The sequence below is a fragment of the Geospiza fortis genome, unplaced genomic scaffold (assembly GCF_000277835.1).
Source record: "Geospiza fortis unplaced genomic scaffold, GeoFor_1.0 scaffold55, whole genome shotgun sequence".
Classification (NCBI taxonomy): Eukaryota; Metazoa; Chordata; class Aves; order Passeriformes; family Thraupidae; genus Geospiza; species Geospiza fortis.
In genome coordinates, this window is record NW_005054308.1 from 4,302,688 (window position 1) to 4,317,249 (window position 14,562).

General features: G+C 40.2%; 1 protein-coding gene across 1 annotated transcript in view; it reads left to right on the forward strand.

The window, feature by feature from the left end:
• Positions 1–14,562, forward strand: part of SPOCK1 (SPARC (osteonectin), cwcv and kazal like domains proteoglycan 1) — a 266,346-nt gene that overhangs the window by 165,402 nt on the left and 86,382 nt on the right. The window contains 1 exon segment of the mRNA XM_031055173.1: positions 11,864–11,996. Coding sequence (XP_030911033.1) covers positions 11,864–11,996 — 133 coding nt within the window.

A 14,562-nucleotide genomic window follows, 5' to 3' on the forward strand; every position in this document is an offset into this window, starting at 1 on the left:
CTTAGCACCTCATCCATAGTTAATTTCTTGAGCCTCTATGTTTTATCTGTGTATAAATTTTTCATTTGCAACAACACTTTATCTTAGCTCAGAAGTCTGGGGGTTTTGCTAATTAGTTCCTTCGTTAGTTCAGAAATTTTTGCTCCATTTTGAACCAGCTGCCTGCCCGTGTAACAGGTTCATAGTGCATTTAGAAACTCCTATGGATGAAACACAATGAGAGCTTTTTCATTTCAGAAAGTGTTTCACCCAGCCCTGTGCAGCACAGCAGAAATGTGAGTGCTGAAGTGGAAACCCTGCCCTCCTCCCAGCCCAGGAGAGAGCTGCTCTGACACTGACACCTCAGGATCACCATCAAGATGAGATAAACTGCCTGCAGAGCCTTGTCAGGAAGTACAAGCTGAAGTTTCAGTGCTGCTGATATTCAGTGTTGAGAGGGCCCTCTGCCAAATTCCAAAAGGTAGAGAAAAAATGAGGATCAGTAGAGCATGAATCTGAAGCACAGTTATCAATACAAAAACCAGCCTTACAGCTGCTATCATGCAACCCTCAGAGAAGATTTAACCAGCCTCTGGCTTCCTTTAGATGGAAGGAAATGGGCTCATGAAGAAGGTATCTCAGAGCATGTAAATTAATTTTCAGCTCTGGAAAGAAACAAACTCATATTTTGTATTTTACCTTTGCAAATATGTCCTGCCCTCACCAAAAGTATTATTTACTAATTAGCCCTAAATGTAAAAGTATGTTTGTACCCTGAGTAGTGTAGAGACAGAAAATAAAAGAATAGATAGTAAACAAGTTAAATGAGAGAATGATTGCTTAGGTGATCTGAAAGAATTTTAGGAAGATATAGGACATAGCTAAACTCATGATTGCCTCTTGGGCATTGTGGAAAGCAGAAAGATAATGTGCTCTGGTTTGCAGCTGAGAAAGGGAGGATATGGTTAAAGAATAAATCCAAATAAATGTGACAGGGAAACAGTGGCTGAAAAAGGAAAAATATGATGTGGGAAGAAATACAGGATATTTGGTCTTGACACAGTGAGCTTCTAATGTGGACAAGATGTTCCTGAGAGGAAATAGCAGTAATAGTGCAAAGAGATGGAAGGATAAGCCAGAGAGGACACCTATAAAGTTTCTCAGACTTCCAAGGACTCAAGTGTAGAAGGGTAAGACTAAACTATTATGGGTAAAGCACCAAAATGACATTGCGATACAATTTAGAGAGAATATAACACTTAATATGATACATCTTAGCAGAGAGGAAAAGAACAGGCAGAAGTAGATGAAGAAATAACTGCTTCTCCTAGGGGCCTCATTTTTGAGGCTGAATGAAGCAGACGAAAGTTTCAGAAGTAGGAGGGGAAAAGTGTGAGGAAAAGGAGATTGAGGGGGAGGATGTCAGGGCAAAGCAGTCAGGCTGAAAGATTAGAATCAAAATGTTTAAATACAGCAGTGAGTAAGAAAGGACGCTGCAATTTTTTCACAATTTTATAACATTTTCCTTAAAATAGCTGGCCAGATCTTGGGAGAATAGGGCTAGAGGAGAAAATCAGCTAAGCCAGTCAGGCAGAAGATAGACCAGAGTCTGTAGGATTTGAGAAAACGAAAGTGTTTTTTGAAGAAATGCAACAACATTTGGGGAAAAATAATAGCATTAATTTACAGTGATAAAGAATTAGTGCCGTCCTAGTGCAGCCCCTACATTTCTACCACAGCAGCAGAGAAACTGTGGAAAGAATAAGAATGGAGTCCAAGGAATCAATAGTGAGTAGCTGAAGTGAAATTTGGGTGGCAAGAAGTGATGGAAAGTAAGGTGGCACATCTGAAGCCATCAATACCCAAACCTGATTCCTGTGCAATAACTCAACAGCAAAGTATTTAGATTTTTTTTTACAACCTGCTAAAGTCCAAGGTAATGTTATGGTTTCCGTCTAAATATGCCACTGATTGAGTCTTTCTTTTTCACACAGTAAAATCACAGTAAAATTGAAAGTAAACTTTTGAGGAAGCATTTTGATAAAATGCTGAAAATATCAAAAGTATGAGTAGGTACATTGCCTTTTAACACCACCTTAACCTCTGTGGTAGAGGGGCCTCTGGAGCTACCTGGTGAAAGAATATGGGAAGAAGGGATGGTTTGTAAGGCACAGGTGCTGGGCTTTGAGATTCAAGGTCACAGCAAAGCGAGACCTTAAACACTCAGTGGAAGTACTTCATGAAATGTATATCTTGCAGTTTCTACAAGTATGTCAATTGAACTCATCTTCACATCTTACCCAAAGGTGTGTTTCACTGTGTGCTGTCCCTGCACTGGATCATGTGCATTCAGCTTGTGTCATAAATTAATGTGATTATGTAAATGCTGTCCGTCAGTTGGGCCCTTCCTGAAGCTGTAGTCACCTTTCATTAAGACACAGCCTGATATAAGATGGGTTAATGCTGCTGGTGGCCTCATTTGAGAAGCTGGGAATGGTATAGATATTATGAGCTCCATCTCCAGCATCCAATAACCAGACAGACAGCACTGAATGCAGTGAGAAATTCAGCAGAATGTTTAGACATTCATAGTACTGAGCTCTATAAATCAGCAGTGCTGAATAAGCAACAGGGGCATTAGCCTATTTAGATGCTAAAAAGGATGGGATTTTAAAATTACTCAGCTCCTTATAGTATTTATAACTGGTTTAGTTTGCATGCACTTCACTAACATTCATTTTATTCTGACATAGGAAACTGCATTCTGATTATTTCCCTGAACCTACCTTGAATAGTGGATTTTGACTACACTCTGGAGGTGGCTTTGGGATTGATTTTTTTTATTAATTGTCTGTTGTTTGACAAGCCAATTCTGTTCAGAAATCACACATGAATTCTTAGGTAATCAATGCTAATTGTAAAAATCCTCAGCAGCTTAATCTGCTGTAACTTTCTTGAGAATTTAATAAGCCTATCTCATAATAAAATGTGTCAGAAGGGGCAAATATTTTGCTAGCACAGCTTGTATCTGGTTGTCTGAACCATGGCACCAAGTATTCAAGAACAGGAGTACTGTGCAGTCATTTTTAAACAGAAACATTTGATTTAGTGCCTGAAGGGCAAGAATTTTTACTATATTTTTAAAATTCATTTACTTTCTTATCCCTACCAGCAAAATGTCATTTTTTTTTTCTGAGGATTGCATGTTATTTGCCTTAGGATAAGCAAAAGCAACATAATGAAGCAGAACACAGCTGAGCTGTCTGAGGATGCTTTGGGGGGGCAGCATTGATTTTTCTCCCTTGCAGTTGCAACGTGACAATAAGATTTCTGAACTTTTTTGCTTCAGAAAAAAAAACTCTCACACTTTGGGCAGTGGAGCCATTTGGAATGTAGAATTAAGGGTTGTGTTGCACATGACAGAATAAATAAGGCTGGGTTATAAACTGAACTGAAGGACATGGAGCTGAGCAAGACCCCAGGGTGGGTCTGTCACCTCTTTCAGGCCATTCATCTGTTCCATCAGTTCCATTCTGCCAAACTGCTGAATGTCTGGGGAGACATCAGAGCTTTGATGGTGCTAAACTTCACAGACCTCTGCATTTGGCCAAGACTGAGGGTGGTTTGAAAGCTGTTCTATCCTCAGCTTCTGGGGGATTCATCGGTCAGGTTGGAGCTTTAAAATGTTATTAAATGCTGCCAAGAAATCTGCCTTGAATTTTAGCCTTACTAAGTAACCTGCACCTGTTTGCACAGCTATGGTTATGCGGGGTTCAACACTGGAACTAGAAATATGAGCTGGAGCAGGGAACTGGTGGGAAATGACTGCTCTGCCAGGTTTGGTGAAAACAATTTTGAACCTGTCTAATTTCATGAAACAGTGCATAGAGAGGGAGGATCAGCTTTCCTCCCCAAACAACCTGACAGCTCAGATTAATCTCACACACCATCAGCAATTCAGCCTCCTTGGAGATCTTGGCAAGTTCTGCCAGCAGGAGGAGGCAGACCTGATCAATGCATTATTTTAATATCAGGATAATCAGATCTTGGGCAGAGAAAAGCTTCCTTTATCCTTCCAAAATGTATTCTTCTTTGGTAATGGGAGGAAAACCAATAAGCTGTCCTAGAAGGAAAGAAAGAGGGCCAGTGCCAAAGAAAAGGTAGTACATGTGCTGCACACTTCAACTTTATGTGCTTGGTGCCATGTTCTTGCATCTCATGCAGCTTGTGAAATCCAGGACTGGAGATTTCTGCAAACTGAGGAGTGGTGAATAAGATTTCAGCTTTAATTACAAACTTCTTGCTATCTCCCCTCCTCCTTTGAAATTCAAGGCACTTCATTTTATTTTTACATAGTTTGGTGTCTGAGATTCCTTTTTATGTTAGTGGAAAAATAACAATGAAAAGGAAAATAATTCTCTTATAAAAATTCATGAGAACAGGCAGAGTTTAGAAGCTGTGTTATTTATTCAGGAGAGCACAATGACTTTTAAGAACACTGGGATTTTATGTTTGTGTGGATTTTTTGGTTTGGTTCTTTTGTTTTGTGTACTTTGCCTGTTTTCATACCTGTGCAGCTGTTGAGCATATGTATTAGGTCTAAAAGTTGAAAATAATTTAGAATTTAGATTAAAAAATGAATTGCCTATAAACGCAACAATCTGTTACCTAAGACTGTAAGTGGAACTTTCAAAAACCATTTTTATGCATTGAGTGCTCAAAGGCAGAAATCCTTATGCTTCTCTAATGGCCTTAATAAACAACCTTATCATTTTTAGTCCAGGAATAAGTAAAACCAGAACTAACATCTCAGAAAAATACTTGTAGTGAAACCCTGATACTGTTCACAGTTGTCCTGGAAATTTCAGAGTATCCATATTGAAATTACATGCTATATCTGTTCAGACACAGACCTTGCTGCTTTCTGAGTAGCCTTGCTCAAGCAGTTGCATTTGGGGTTCTCTGACTGGTGTTGCAGGATTCTGCAGAAGTCACCTGCAGCAGCTGCATTACCTCAGTCAAACTCACTAGAGTTTTTCTGGCCTTCCAGGCCCTCAGAATCTATGTCAGCTTTTCCAAGTCATTTCTTCCTTTAAAACACAGAGAAAGTTAAAAAATAACAAGATTCCTTCATCTTGCAGAGCCGATAACCCTGAGGACCCTGGGCCCCCAGGCCCTTTGTTCTCTTTCCAGAGCTGGTTGCCAGCTGCACCTAGTGGGATCTATGCAGGAATCTTCAGGGCATTTTCCCTGCAAGATGTGTCAGGGGGTGTTCTTGCAAAACATACACTGTACAACATCCTTCAACCTTCCCTACATCCAGCTGACAAGCTCCTTCTGGAATGTTTTTCCCCATGCTTATTTCAAAATGTCTTCTTGCTGTTGGTAAGGAAACCCATGTTTTTCATTTCACTGGAATGACACCTGGTACACTTTCATTTCAGCACTTGAGATTTTTGCTTTAACTCTTCCCTAAATTTGTCATCTCTAACCCTGTCTTCTGAGTACCAGTTGCTTTCTGGGAACGCTCCAGTGGGCTACTGGTTCTCTCTGGACAGACTTAATTGCTAATATAATCTCATCTACGTCATTGTTTGAAAGAATAGCAAGGAAGTAGAGTGTCCATTTGCTATGGGGGCCAGTCTTGAATGAGTTCTGTTCTGCCAGAAGGGTCCCCAGCTGTCACCAAACCCCATTAAAACCTTTGCACATCTACCAATGGGCAGTAGCCTTTTTATTTCTTATGGCTCTTTTAAGCCAGATCTGCTGGGGAGAAGATATGAAGGCAGCAAGAGAAAGTAAAACCAGTTAGGTGAAGTTATTTCTTTGAATATTGAAATCAGGGAAAGTGGTTCTTAGTACAGTGAGGTGATGCTGACCTGCAAGGCTGTATGTTATTATTCTTTGTATCTGAAAATGTAAAACCTAGGTGGAGAAATTGCTGTAATCATATGTGTGTTCTCATTTTACAGTGTTTGTATTAAATAAAGAGTCCGTATCAGATTCAATAGCATAGTACCTTTGTTTTTCAAGGTAATATGTGTAGACTATTTTCTTCACAAATCTTGACTGGTAGTGGCTCAAGGTATACGCAGCGCTTGTGAAAAATATGAAAGGCTCTAGAAATGAGGCCAAGCTCTTAACTCTAGCAGAATACCAAAATGATACAAAGAGAGAAGAGAACGCTGCCTTTTATACTGGTAAATTTCAGGTTTGTCATTCTTTTCCTCGAGAACAAAAGAAACAACTTATGCAAAGGAAAGATAAAAACAGGCAGGCACTGCTGGCTTTATCTTCAGTGTGATAAGCTTCCTTCAGGGGGACATGAACAAACTATGCATGAGGCATGGAGAAGGTACAGACAGTACATTTTAAACTGTTCCCACTGTGAATTGTTCCAGCTTCAGGAAGCCATTCAAGTTTGTTGTCAGAGCTCCTTCCAGCTTCTGGTACCAGCTCTGCTGCACTGAAATTTTCAATTTTGTTTTAATAGAGCTTAAAATAGTTTTGTTTGACTTAGGAATTTTTGTTTGCTTTAACATCCAGAAAGAAAGAAGGATGGTTGAAATTAATCCTAATATAGAGGAATGTCTCTGTGAGAGCTGTAATTGAACCTCCAGTACACAACTCACAGAGCCCCTAAGACAGGTTTACCTGAGAATCCTTGCAGTGGGTGGGCCCTCCTGTGGGTGCCTAACTCAAACCTGCCTTCCAAGGAACCTGCAAACCCTGAGGATGGTGACGTGGCTGTTGCTTCATGGAAGAGGTCTCCATGGAAGAGACTGTTGGGAAGAGATGGCCTTTCCAGCAATCAGCCTAGCTAGGAGTGGCAATGTCAGTAAAAGTTCAGTAACGCTGAGATAATTTGGATTTGTCAAGTCAGTATTTTGTACATAAGGCCTGTTCTATCAAAAAAATCCCAACCACCTCAATCCTGTTCAGTAGGACCTCAAATAAGTAGTTGCATGATTTTAAGCCCAGAAAACACGATAGGTGTAATTTACAACACAAATTGAACCAAATTCTATGGTTGTGTAACATCACTGAAACACCAAGTTAAAGAACAAGAAGAGACAGTACCAATCTCACAATTTGTTTACCTGATACTTTCTGTCAGAAGACATTGTGTAACTTATTTGTTGGGGTTTTTGAGAAACTTTCTGCTGTTATTTGCAGCAAACCTTTGAAAACTCACCTAACAAAAACTCTTTTGGGTAAAAAGTCTTTTTCTTGTCCAGTAAAATTACCAAATAAGTTCTAAAGTCCCAGGGAGAAATTTCTATTTACTGTCTGCTTCATCCTAAAAGTTTGTCAGGATTTTCAAAACAAGAGCCTGCCAAAGGAACCTGATTTGTAATTGCATTAAACCCATCAATGCTTAATCTGCTAATTTACTGTATGTGCATTTGGGAGAACTGATCTCGAAGCCAACTAACATACTCTCAGTGTTGTACATTTTCTTCTTAATGAAAAGTCTGAACATGTGTCAAATATAAAATTAAATGTAAATAAACTGCAAATGTAAAGAAACAAAACATCTTGTTTTTTTCTCTGCAAGTGCCTTTATTTTGGCTTTGCCAGAGGTTTTTCCATATATGTTTTTCTATACTGTTCCTGAAAAAATTGTTGCCAGAAAAATACAGAGATTCCCTAAACAGCTCAGCCTATGTCATCCAGTCAAGGGTTGGTCAGGAATTAAGGCTTTGCATTTTTGGGTTTCGTTGCTGTTTTTGTTTTAAATCTGAGTCAATTTAAGATGTTTTGTTTGACAAACTTCTGTTGACTCAAAGGCACAGTTCAAACTCCCCAGCAGGCTCTCAGTGCCCAGAACTGATGCTCCCTGCCAGGCTGGATGGGGCCAGGTGATTCCCATCCTTGGGGCTGCCAGCTGCACCCAGCTGGGGCTGAGCTGGCTCCCCAGGGCACACCTGGAAGCCACAAAACCTTGAGTGGAGCCACTTTTCCTCAAGGTCCTTTTTGCAGGGCTGAGGCTCTGTGCTTGGAAGCCGAGTGCTGATGTGCAGCTGCCTGTGCCTCTGGCTGCCCTGCACTGCCCTGCACCCTCCTGGCATCTGGCTGGTGGCATCTGCAGAGCCTCAGGCACTGTCCCTGCTCCTGTGCAAGCCAAGCAGATGGCAGCTCCCTGGGTTGTCACAGTGTGTGGTGAGCAGTGTGTCTGTGTAAAGAGTAATGAACTTCAGTCACTGTGCAACTGTGAATGCTTTAAACCACTGACATTTCTTTATGTAATAAAATACAAGAGGCTCAATGCTGTAAAACTTACCAACTCCATAATTCTTCTGCCTTCTGGTGCATTGGTTCACCAGTCTGCAAAACAAGAGCAGACAAGGTTTGCCTATAAGTCTTAGTACTTGACCAAAACATTCACGTGTTCCAGCTTCTGGAATAGTGAAAATAGTGCATCCTTTTAACTGTGAGTCTTAAAGCAGGATTAAAGTTGGTTGTCAGGGAAAAAAAAGCCTAATTTGCTTTGGCCTGGCTTGCTCCTGACACATTCATTCTAAACCAAGATAATTAGCATAGCAGAGCATTCCCAGAGTCTGTGAATGTGCACTTTCATTGAGAGGGGATTTGCTGGTTGGCTGCTTATGGCAGCCAATGTTCTTGTCTAGGTTTTAATTTGTTTGTTTGTATGTTTGATGTGTTGTTAGGAGTTATAGGATTGAAAAGCTTCCAAAAGTCCTATCTAGCCTCTCAGAAATATGACTGCAGAAAAATACATGCTGGTTTTTGGAATATAGATGTTCCTTTTAAAAGATAGGTGCTCAGCTGTGGTTTTGGTGGGGTACCTGGGTATCCAGTTAAAACTTTTAGCTGTTGCTCATTTGGCCAAGCTGACAAAAATTACTTTTGACTTGCTTCAAATACAGTGGAACTTTGCACTATCATTTTGAAAAAACTTGCAGCTTGAAAAGAATATATTAGTTTTTGAAAGCCAGACTGTTTCTTGCAACAGAAATGGCTGCTGTGCTACCAGTTCCATGCACCTGCAGGAATGAGGGAGCTTCAGATTCCTTGCAGCATTCTCTGCCTCATTACCCACATTATATGAAGGGCTACTGAAATTGTTTCATTTTTATTTCTAATTAATGAAATGCTTTGGGATCTACTCCATTGTAAATTCTTGTTATTAAACATCACTCTTTCAGAGAATAACTTCCTTTTATTATCAAAAGAAGATCCTGAAGATGAATGTGGGGGTTAGGAAATGTTTCCTTCATTGTCTGCAGGCAGAACACAGCAAATGGGGCTCAGGTGAACCTGCTGTGGTCCCCAGCTGAGGGGACATGCCAGGCTTGGTGTTGTGTTCCAGGCAGTTGCTCTGAGAACAGAGCTCAGGCCTAAGGCTGTGCATGTTCTTTATCATCTCTGTAAAGTGATGGAAAGGGCCACCAGGCTCAATGAGCTGCTGGAGTGGCTCGAAACAATCAAATTTAATTACTTTTTTCTTTCTTTCTTTTTTTTTTTAAGTGATGATAGGAGAATGAAAAACATCAGAGGAATTTTCCAGTAGGAATTGGCTTTGCAATATGAATCTTGAAGGGATCAAAGAAGGATTGGATAAATTAAGACCAAGGGGGTGTAAGGCTGTGCAGAGATGGACAAGAAGCCCTGTCCTGAGTGGACTTGACTTTTAATGTTATAGTGTAGAATACCTGATGTAGTGTGGTCCACAAATGCTGTACAATGTGTTTATACTTGCCGCTCAGAGCCTGTTTTAGGCATCAGTCTAGCTAAGAACTGCAATATATTTAATTTTGATGAGGTGCTCGTTAGTTCACTCACTCCCCTCCATCCTCCACGCTTCGTGGCTGATGGCTTTGATGATGATGGCACTAAATCACACACTTCAAGTTTAGCATTTCTTGGCTGTTTTTCTATAACTAATCCTAAAATGTTCTTCTTAACAATTTTATGTATAGCAAAGGATCTATCTTTTGAAATTGTGGAAGTTAAAGTCAGTGAAAGGTCTGCTTTAAGCTCTGACCTTCTGCAGTCTCCAGAGGAAAAGCACAGCTCCTTTCATATTTGTCTCCAGACTCTGCCCATCAGTATCTACAGTACAACGTTCAAACGCATTTTTGACTCTGAGTTTGTGCATTTTCAGAAGTGTAGGGCTGTAAGTAAAGTAAATGAGGAAATTTTCCTGTCAAGCTGAAAAAAAACCCCCAAAAGTCATGCCTGTAATTCAAAGAGCTCAAGAAAATAAGATAATCATTACATTTTGATAACAAAGCATAGTTGGGGGCTACAGAGAAATCAATTACTGTGGAAAACTTAAATAAACAGTTTGTACAGCCTCAGCATAAGAGATCAGATCCACAGAGCTGCTTTGGGGGGTTCAGAGCCAGTAAACATCCTTATCCACAGCATTTAGCACCTGGTGTATTGGTACCTTTGTAGGCAGAATGCATCTGAAACAGGGAGTGCTGCTCTCTGCATTAAGGAGACTTCTTCAAAATAACAAGGGAATTTAGTCTTAAATAGTTGGCTTCTATTTTCATAGTTTATTATATCATGATTGGATTCCTTTTGTGGACCCAATCTTCTTAATAGTACTATTCATCTCTGGCAAAGGTTCGACTTGAATGAAATTAGGACTGAGATGAAAGAATAGAATTTACATTATTTAGCAGCTGGATGTGTCATTACATCAGAGTTGGTATTGTGTAGCAAATTGCAAGCTGTAGTGAAATTGCTTTAAAAAATGTCTGTATATATTTTTCTAAAACTGTGATAAAGTCATTCAGCAGCACTTTGAAATGCATTTCTAGCTGAACTGTTACATCATATCTTTTTTCTTCCTGTGGTACAAGAACAGATGGCAGTTATTTTTCTTACCAGTCTCCAGCAAAGCTGCTGCAATGCTTTGCCTTCCCTTGTGAAGGCTTTCAAGTGAAAGACAAGTAGACACCACCAAAATGAAGCTGCATTGTAACACTGGATTGGGGTATCTAAAGCAAACTTTTAATCAGCTTACAACATCAGGCTGGTGATAATTACTTAATGTCCTATCAGTCAAGTAGTTCATTATGACAGGAGAATGAGCCGTTAGTCAGAGTCAATGGCACGTTTTGCAGTAAGTTTTTGGAGCAGATGTCTTTCTTCATAGACATTTTTAATGCAATAATTGAGTATTCTGTAACTTGAACACAAGTGCAGTCATTCCCCAGGGACACACCTTGGTGGGTTTGGAGATGCTCTCTGTGACTCTGTGGCATTCCTGGGGGGACTGTGATTGATCTGAGACCCTCAGCTGATCGTTCAGTAGCTGGTGTGTCACAAGGGCTCCTGCCTGTATATTATATTCTGTATATTATAACAATATACAAAATCACACACAAAAGTGTGATTCTGTATGTTGTTGTAAGCACAGTATAAATTGCAATGTTTTCTGAAGGATTTTGTTTTAAAATCATTGCTACCTTAGCACCAGTTTGGCAGCTCTGAGAAGGCTTGGTGAAAGTGTCTCTAAATACAACCTGGTGTAGTGTTGCCTGCATCACCAGAAATGCTATATTCTGAAGTGAAATCATTTGTAGTTATAAATCTAAATGAAACCACCAAGTGTTGTAAATCTAGGCCTGCCTAGCAATTTATGACTTTTTATATTGCCTGCTGTAATATACCATATTATAAAAGCATTGTTAGGAGCTGTATTTAATTTACTTGCTTTAAATTATGGTTTAGTAGACTTGGCAGCACTGGGTTAATGGTTGGACTCGATGATCTTAAAGGTCTTTTCCAACTGAAATGATTCTAAATTAATGCTGTACTGAAAATCCAGCTTTATTCAGAGAAGCTCTAATTCTTCTGTTTTATATAAACTTCTCAAAAACCGTGGTGTGTCTTTATTTTACAGCCTCCGACAAAAGAAAGGCAACTTGGCCCAGAAGCACTGGGCTGGAGCAGCCAACGTGGCCAAGTGCAAACCCTGCCCTGTGTCACATACCAGCGCCGTCTGCGGCTCCGACGGACACACCTACAGCAGCCAGGTAAGGTGACACACCTACAGCAGCCAGGTAAGGACACACACCTACAGCAGCCAGGTAAGGACACACACCCACTGCAGCCAGGTAAGGACACCCACCCACTGCAGCCAGGTAAGGACACACACCTACAGCAGCCAGGTAAGGACACACACCCACTGCAGCCAGGTAAGGACACCCACCCACTGCAGCCAGGTAAGGACACACACCTACAGCAGCCAGGTAAGGTGACACACCCACTGCAGCCAGGTAAGGGCACACACCTACAGCAGCCAGGTAAGGTGACACACCCACTGCAGCCAGGTAAGGGCACACACCTACAGCAGCCAGGTAAGGGCACACACCTACAGCAGCCAGGTAAGGACACACCTACAGCAGCCAGGTAAGGACACACACCTACAGCAGCCAGGTAAGGTGACACACCCACTGCAGCCAGGTAAGGTGACACACCCTTAGCACACACCCCCAGCAGCCAGGTGAGCTCTGCCTGCAGCCCCAGCTCCTGAGCAGCACTCATCTGGGATGTAGGGTGAAGGTGAAATGCCTCTTGCTGTTAGGCAGTATTAAATTACGCTCTTCATTCATCTAGGAATGCTTTTTTGTGTAAAAAGGGTTGATAAACATAGGCTTCTCCATATTTGACAAACAGCAAATCAGAATGCCAAATTGCCATCTTGTGACTTTCCTGATTCATGTTTCTCTAAATAGCCTGTTCTCTTAATGAAGTAGAACAATTTTAATATTGATGATGCAACTGAAAAAGAAAATTTCATGAGATTGGCTTGTTTAGACAAGAGGATTTGGGGATAGATGTTTTTTTAAGACTTGGTCTCCAAATCATAAAATAACTTAGCAGAATCATTCTTCAGTGATAGATTTATTTTTAATTGTCTCTTTTTTCCTAGACTGCATGGGTAACATATTACAATTCATTTAGCCTGTGGCTTTAATAGGCTTGTGTGCCAGATGCAGCATATATGGTACTATAAAAAAATTCCCATAACCCAGTGGGGATAAATTGACTCATTGTTATACTGAAAATACGATCACCTTAGGGCTTGACTCAATAAAAGAAAATGTCTTCACAGCCATTCAGCATTCCAGATCTCCCATTAGCAAATAAAGCCTTCCATGCCTTGGACACATGTCCCAAAAACAGCACTTCAGGCACTGGAAAGCATGTTTTAGGGAATACCCTTAAGGTTCTCTTAAATTCATGCATACAAAGTAATGTTTTACAGCCAGTAAAAGTACCTTTTCAAATCCAAAAATAGCCTTCACAAAAAAAAAAGCCAAAAAAACTCAACAAACAAACAGGAAAATAAAGCTATCAGGGAAAAAAAAAATCTTTGCTGTGTAGTGACAGCTACATTATTTTCTCAGCTGGGCATCTTGAATTCTCCACTTATTAATGGACACAAATATTAAAATGCTGCCATGCCTTGGTAATTTCAGCTTCTCTCCTGTTCTGGCTGAAGGATTTGCATGGCCAGAAGGAGCAGAAACTCTCATCTGTGCACACAGACTGCAGGAAAATGGCCTCATGTTGCCTATTAAACAAGTTACTCTTTAATTCTCTCTAGGAGTGTGTATTGCAGTAATGTAGCTTTGGTGTTTTGCTTAAGGTGGGCTCATTTTAAAAACAACTTTTTCTGTCTGAACTCTTGAGTCCATAAAACATTCTGTAGTAAATAGATTTTATTTCATGTTCTGTCGTGCTGTGCACTCATTCCTGTGCATCTCACCTGCCTCTCTCACTGTATAAACACATTGTACCTGCCTCCCTGTTGGCTCCAAATGGGATTTTGGCCTTCTCTGTTTCTCACCATAAGATCTAACTGGTTTTCATCAACACACTGCCAATGTTATAAATTCACTGAGCTATTGTCATTATGATATAAGCCTGACAGCTACAAACAAGACATGAAACATTTCCTGGTGCTGACATGTTTGACTGTCAGAGACACTCAGAAGTTGCCTGTTTGGGTTTTGGGGGTTTTTTCAAAGCAGATTTTTTTAAGATTTAATCTGAAACAACTTTGTTTCATCTTTATTTATTATATGTTTTACAATCAATTGCTCCCATTCTAGCAAAATTTAATTTTTTTTTTAGAAGACAAATTTTAGTAAATGAGCTGAAAATGCTTTAGGGAGGGCATTAAAATAAAATAGTATTTGTTAGTGTCTCAACATATAATAATAGTCTATAATATATCATAATAATAATAATATAGTATATAATAATAGTATATGTTAGTGTTTATGATCAGGAATGATCATTATGAGTATCTGGTATCTTTTACAAAAAAAAATGCTACTTCCCTCAAACTCACTGTTATAATTCACCAGACAATGTGATCCCTTTTTCTTGCCTTCAAGTCACTAAAATCAAAGTTTTCTCAGTAATTTTCTTTCCCATGCCAGTGCTGTTGGCAGGAATTATGTCTGGCCCTGCAGTGCTGCCATCCTCTAGCACCGACTGTGAGAATGCACCCGGGGGACTGGAGTGTGGGCACTGCTTTGTCAGGGATGTGTTTGCTGGTCCTGCCTCTGCATCTCTGAATAGGCAGAG